This window comes from Pundamilia nyererei, unplaced genomic scaffold (assembly GCF_000239375.1).
Source record: "Pundamilia nyererei isolate P.nyererei 1_Seehausen unplaced genomic scaffold, PunNye1.0 scaffold00305, whole genome shotgun sequence".
In the NCBI taxonomy this organism is placed as follows: domain Eukaryota; kingdom Metazoa; phylum Chordata; class Actinopteri; order Cichliformes; family Cichlidae; genus Pundamilia; species Pundamilia nyererei.
In genome coordinates this window covers 131,617-138,713 of record NW_005187706.1, presented here as the reverse complement: position 1 = coordinate 138,713, position 7,097 = coordinate 131,617, and the positions used below count along the sequence as shown (strand labels likewise).

The 7,097-nt window shown below is 41.8% G+C and overlaps 1 protein-coding gene across 3 annotated transcripts in view; it reads left to right on the top strand.

Annotated features, from left to right (window-relative positions):
• The window catches only part of abhd18 (abhydrolase domain containing 18), a 19,111-nt gene extending 14,966 nt beyond the window's left edge, over positions 1-4,145 (top strand). For all 3 annotated transcript variants that reach the window (XM_013915445.1, XM_013915444.1, XM_005751275.1), the window contains 3 exons: positions 616-743; positions 1,844-2,006; positions 2,570-4,145. In XM_013915445.1, the coding sequence (XP_013770899.1) occupies positions 616-743; positions 1,844-2,006; positions 2,570-2,627 (349 nt within the window). In that variant the 3' untranslated portion in view covers positions 2,628-4,145. The remainder of the gene's footprint in view (positions 1-615; positions 744-1,843; positions 2,007-2,569) is intronic.
• Positions 4,146-7,097: the final 2,952 nt, after the last annotated feature.

The window sequence follows — 7,097 nt, the reverse complement described above, 5'->3', positions numbered from 1 at the left end:
CCATCCATTCCTTGCTCAGAGTTCACTGAAAATGTTCTGGAATCACTTCTAAGCTAAAACTCCTGGCAAGGAATTTTTAGGTTAAGTTAGGAGCTCTCTGAGAGGATTCTCAGAATCTTTAGGGATACGGGCCCTGGTGTTTTAAGACTTGCTACTGATTTGAAAGAACGATGCTGTCGAACATCTGGCTGAGCATCTGTTGCATGTTTCAAGCAGTGCACAGTAATATGCAATTTTCCATCAGTATAAACCTGTTATGGTTACAGTATCAACAAACATGGACGTCCAGTATCGTGCAAAAGTCTTGAGCCATTTCCATTTTCCTGTTTTGCTAGGAAAATGTGAAAAAGGGTCAGACATGTGAAATGCATTAACTTAATAGTATACAGTGCACTACAGTATACAGTGCACTACAGTATACAGTGGGGAAAATAATAACTTGATCAAGTGTGCCAAGCTTCTGCAGGCAGGTTCCACAGCCACAAACATTTGACCGAAGGATGCAAAGAAGCTGTGAAAGTGATATCGATAATGGAATAAGAATAAGCAAGTCTTATCCCCAGAGAGAATGTTTCATTATTAAGGGACATAAAACCGTTTCTTCTGTCTCCTCAGAGCTCTTGGTGGATATAACGCACACGGGACGGATCCCGCCGAATGTTGTCGTCCATCTTTACACAAAGAATCTATAAGTTTCATGAAGGCAGTGATGGATGAGTGCACACACATGGCCAACTTCTCTGGTGAGTGCTGCAGTGAATGATTACACCTCTGCTTAAAGAAGAACAAGCGAAGAATCACAACACTGAATTAACCCTGTGGTCAGAGTTGCTCCCGGACATGAAGAACAGTAACTGGATAATACAACATATTACAAAGTTACAAAATATATGTACAAGTATATTCTACACATGCCAGCATGTAACACAAATGTATACGGTTGTTGTCAGCAGCACATCACAGCCGTCAGAAATGGTTTTGACCAATAAGGTTGCAGGTGGTGTCGTTACAGTTGGCGGTGATACTAAAGAGCTGATGCTGTGATAAAAGCGTTGGCTGCTGACGTTTGATGAATTGAAGGTCGTGATGGTCATACTGGTTTGTTTGTTGCCATTAAAGTGTGGATACTGGAGCATGGCACAATGAGTGAGACTACTGACGCCAAAGATGGACAATGACACCACGAAGCCGTTGGCTTGTAAAATTGAAAGCGTATAGAAGGAATATCAGCCAAGTGTGGAAAGAATTAAGAGACTCGCAACAAGCTCATGAAAAACGACGTTCTCCTCCGATCAGAGAAACTCAGCACCGTCTTTGTTTAATCTGCTTTTACACAGGAAGTGTCAGTTTTCTGCTCGTTGCTAAAGTAGAGACTTGTCCCACCTGTGTCCTCGCTCCTTGGGCCGTATGTAGACGGTTCATTACGAGCTCTTTTGTCTCTGTTACTTGAACAGTACACAGCGTGATTATTTTTACTTTTAATATTGTGTTCAAAGGATTTATTGAATGTTTGATACTGATGCACCATCAAAAGGCACAGAAGATCAGTTCTGCTGCTGAATGAACGACACAGGGATTGTAAGCATTCTCCAGGATTGTCATTGTGAAGCGAGAACACTGTGAGGGAAATAGGATGAGCTTCGTCCTGGCTTATACAAGAAGGTGTGAGGTGAGAGGAGGCACAGGTCACTGCAGAGGACCCAGCTGATCTTCAGTCATGTTTAACAGCTCACTGTTCCTGCGGTGTCTACCACCCTCTTCTGGCAGAAAAGATTTGCATGTGTTTTGCACAAAAGTGAAAGAATGTTGTGTAGATGTCCCTGTGTTTCCCTCTCTGCTGCAGTTCCTGTAGATACCAGTCTCATCGTTGTCGTCCAGGCCAAAGAGGATGCATATGTGCCCCGAACAGGAGTCCTGAGTCTGCAGGAGATCTGGCCAGGCTGTGAAGTCAGATATCTGAGAGGAGGACACATCAGTGCATACCTATTTAAACAGAATATATTCAGGTAAACTTATAGTGTTGAAAATGATCCAAAAGGTGTTTTTTAAGTTTCTCATTTATGCCTAATTAAACTACGCTCACACAAAAACATGCTAAATCTGAGAATACACACAATCCATATTTATCTGCTCTATGCTACAAGCTCTAGTTTTGAAACGTTGCTGTTTTATAGCAGAAAGTTGACATTAGTAACAATGCGATGAGCGTCCTTCATTATGGATATGAATTTAGACTAGATGTCAATGCCTGAATGATGTCTCCACTGTACCAAATATGACGTCAAATTCAAAGAAAAGTCTAGAAATTGTTCAGAGGAGCCAAAGTTGTTTGTAGAAGTGTCACAGCTGCACTTCCTGGTTCAGGCGTGGTACACATGGACAGATAACTCTGGCTGTGGACGGTTTATCGTCTCTGAGAATGTTCGTTAAACTGTGGCTGTTGTCTGGTTCATCTGATGTTGGAGTTGGGCCACCCTCACAGTATTTCACACATTTCATCATTTTGATGTATATGATTTGTTTGTCATGGACAGCTTTGCTATGTTAACGTTACCTGTTTCATTTCCAGACAGGCCATATATGATGCCTTTGACAGATTCTGCGTGAAGTATCCCAACCTGCACTAGCCACTGGAGCCAGGCTGGACGTTTGCCTTCACCACTCTGTGTGGCAGCTGAGATCTTTCCTTGTGAGGCACGTGTGGCATTTACAGGGTAGCCTCAGAGAAGGTGGAGCTGAGCACGCCTCTTCCTGTTTGTATAAGGCTGTGTGATCTAGGTGTGCGACAAACCTCACCGTGCATAACTGAACTGTAGCAGTCTAAAATGTTGTTATGTGCTGTGAAAGAAACATCCGGGTGTCTAGCTTCAGTTTGATAACTGCTGGTGATCATTAATAGCACTGTGTGCAGTTTTTATTGCTCCTGTATCACCAGGCTGCAGGTGTCCTGCTGTTTTCCACTTCTCTTCCTTATCTGACACAACCTTGGATGTGATGCTCGAGCCCGAGCCATTCCATATGAAATCACAGAGCTTCCTCAGAACTGACCAGTTTATGTTGGACTGACTTTAGCATATTTGATGAAACCATGAAAGATTCTTCCTGAAAATTGTTACGGTTGTACAGGTCCCTGAAATTCTTAGGCTCTTTTTTATTTTGATGCTGACGCTTAAATCTTCGATGATCACATGAACTTTTCTGGGCTGAAAGAAACGTTGAGTACGAGATAAAACACCGGGGGGACGCCGCTCGATCGCTTCTCCCTGGAATGTTGTCCTGATGTCACATGAATCAAATTTAAAGGAGGCTGAAGTAAATGTTAAATCACAACAAAGTTTGATGGTAATGAAAGTCGAAGCTTTGTCCTGTGTCCACTGTGACTGGTGCACTTTGACTGGCTTCACTGTGTTTGCTGTGCTGCTCACATGTAAAGTGGAAACCAATAAATCTCCTTTCTGACAGTTTCAGCACATTTCTTCTTGTCTTAGCTGCTCCTGTCTGTATGTTTCAGCCTGTATTTCTGTAAGAACTATAACAGTGTGGACAGCAGGACCCTATGATTGTCTGTTATTAACAGTATTGAGTCTGAACTCTGGGAAGAACATTGTTATTCAATATTTAACCCCAGTGCGTGCATGATGATAGAAATGGACAATGAACAGGACGCTGGACGCTCCTTAGAGGCACAGGCTGAGACTCGATGTCTCAGACAAATCTGTGCTATGGCAACAAAGATCGGCATCATTCACTTTCAAATCAGCACATTTTTGGAACATTTCCTCCGATTTCAATGTCTGAAAAGGGACTAAAAGTGGGTGGAGGGACCATTTTAAAAACATATATAAAAGTATTTAAAGCAGAAATTTCACATTGTTATGAATATGAACATTTTCTACCGTATAATTTTCCTACCATGTTGGAGCAGGAGGGTGGGTGACCCACCATCCTGTATTTGGACCTACTACATCAGAGCATCTGCGTTAAAATAGTGATGTGGCTCTATAATGAGTGACTTTGAGTTTAGTGAAAGAAATGTTCATTGTAATTGTAATTATGAACTATGTGCAGATATTCTTGATGCCATTACAACTGCTGAGCAGTACAAGCAATGTTTAAATCGCCACGCCTCACTGGAAGTGTTTTATTTGGGTTTTCTTTTAAGTGCTTCACATGTTAACTGTGTTTCATACATGACTTCTGCTCTTTGTTTCTTAGAGTTCTCGTTTCTACACTGAAGCCTGCATCAGCATTAAAGGATTTCTTCAGCCTGCTCGAGCTGCAGGTCCTTGCTTGGCAATAATAATCTTATGGTCGCTGATAACGCCCGATCGCTGTGTGTGCAGTTTCTTTCTCACAGGTCATCACTGGAGTGGACGGGTGTTTATGTGTGTCATAGATTTCAGTTCTAAACCACAGACTTCATAATGAAGCAGCTTCTCTGGTTGAATCCTGTCATCCTCCTGAGGTATCAGACTTCTCCAGAGAGCCGCTGTCTTACAGCCTCCGACTACCTACGTGGTCTCCGTTGGGGGGGCAGAAGAGGCCCCAGCCCTCCATGCACTAACAATCTGCAACAGCTGATCCCGGGAAACACAGACGTTCCCAGCATAGAGACAGAATCTGTCCACTGTGATCTTAGTGTGTGCAGTACTGCAGATTGTGGGATAGATGTGATGCCAAGTAAATGTATGGCCAGTATTGCTGATACTTTTAATCTATAAAAGCAGCTTATGTAGGGGAGAGCAGTGTATCATAACTTATGACGTGAATCATAAGTTTGCAACTTCTGCAGACGTTTTTAATGAATCGCTGTGATTCTGCAACACTGAGTTAATAAAAACACACCTGTGAGCTTTTCATTTGAAACTTTTTGTAGACCTGGAAGGTCCGTGTGCCTTTCTGCAGAGCACAGTGTATGAAATGTGCCTGAGACCTGATAGTATTTCCTTAACTCTTCACCAAAGCCTGCTGTGTCTGACAGTGAAAGAATGATGTCGATGCTCCAAATAGATTTAGACTTACAAACCGTTGTTTGAGGGCAAGTCAAGGCAGTTCACCTCTACTCAGTTATGGTGCATTATAAGCCATATATCTTTAATAATTCATATTTTAATTATGAACTATCAACACTTGAAGATGCCCCCATCTCCTCTGAACAGAACGGTCTAAGAATGAGCGCTCCAGCCCTACGGTTAGGAAATTATGGCCATTGGTTCGAGGGGAATCCATAAAACCAGGAAGATTCAAATTGAATATTCAGAGTGGTTGGCTGACATCCTGTGTGTCTCTGTGCATTTGTGTTTCCATATGTGCTCATATTTCTAATTGTGTGTATCTGCTGGCTGTTCTTTCGTGCGTTTTTAACATTTCTGCCAGTTTTTCACAGTTGAACAACAAGTAGTTTTCAGCTGCTCATTTTCCAATATTTCTGCTTAAGTTGTTACTTTTCTGCTGAATTGTCGTGTTTCTGCTCTGTTTTAGTTATTATGTTTCTCTTAAGTCACCATATTTTTCAATATTCAAAATGAGCAGATCCAGTTTCACTGGCATGGATACACACAGGCCACACGCTTAATAGTCCCTGTTCACTCTATGCTCTGTGTGTGTGTGTGTCTGTGTGTGCGTGTCCTAAATTAAAGGTAAAAACACACACTCTGACACACCGATGCAAATATAAGTCATCTTTATTTATATAGCACATTTGAAAGACATCAAGTGTCGGCCAACAGACGGATGATATGGTGAAAAGAACTAAAATAGATAAGATGAAAACATCATAGAAACAGTGAGACATCCGTATATGTGTACATGCAAATATGCACATATACAAAAATGTACACATTCACACACAAACACACATATGTGAACTTAAACTACACGTGCACGTGTCTACACATGCAAACATCATCCAATGAGATAAAAGACCAGAATAGCTGAAACACAATAACAGAGGTGTCACAGAGATCCTTGGAAAATAGGAGGGGCTTCAGATTGGATTTGAAGACTTCCAAGGATGGAGAGGATTTTATGAAAGGGGGACGACTGTTTCGGGGCAGCAATGGAGAAAGCTGTCACCTCTAGTTTTGAACTGGGAGCGTGGAAGTAATGACAGCATGTGACTGGAGGAGCGCAGAGTTCGAGTGGGGCGGTGCGGGCTGAGAAGATCTGAAATGTAACCTGGAGCCATAATAATAAACGCATGCGTCTTCAGCATTACTGGGTTTCTGCAGCTCCTGGTTTCCTGTTTAATACATTCACACAAGCAATCAAACGCTATGAATCGTTCCACAATGTTCGCAGTCACTTTGTAAAAGTTGTACAAAGCCAGTCACGGATCAGCACTATAACATTTTGACTATAAATTGTATTTGAATCAAACTGTTGCCTGTAGCTTAAATACGTCTCTGTACCTGAATAGAACTAAAGATTTTTCTCGTAGGGTTAATGACACGTCTACCAACTATTTCACATTGCTGCTGAGAGTTACTCCAAAAACTTCCTTTAGTGGCTCTTCATCAGAATATTTACTTAGTTGTTGACATGAAAATCAGTCATTGTGTATTTTGAACACCTAAACTTCAGTGCGATGCCATTATCCTGCCAAACAACATCAAAGTCTCTAAAAAGGTAAGTATGGAGCAGCATCCTTTTTATGGAAGAGGAAGGAAAAGTCATGTTTATTATTATTCTCATATTACAGAGGCGGTGCTGACTGAACAGGCTCAGGCTGAAGCAGTGCAGATCCTGGCCTATTTTCAAGTACCATTAAAGTTCTCACGTGTATAAATCTCTCCATTAGATGTCAGTAGACGGCAGATTGCAGTCAGTGCAGTCACTTTTCTTATCCCTCCTGACTCAAGAGCATAAAGCGATCTACGTTAGCTCGGGGAATTCTGACGGTCGTTCAGTAAATCTTTGTTTAATCTCTTTATTTGCTTTTTGGAGAAGTGAAGGTACAAAAACCTCGTCAATCAAATTTGCTTCGGTGGACAGAAAACAGCCGTTGTAGACTGTCTGGGGTTACCTTTTATAAGTATTGAATTTTCAAAAGTGAAGTCAGTTCTTCTGACCAGGTTCAGACCAGGATGAACACAAGT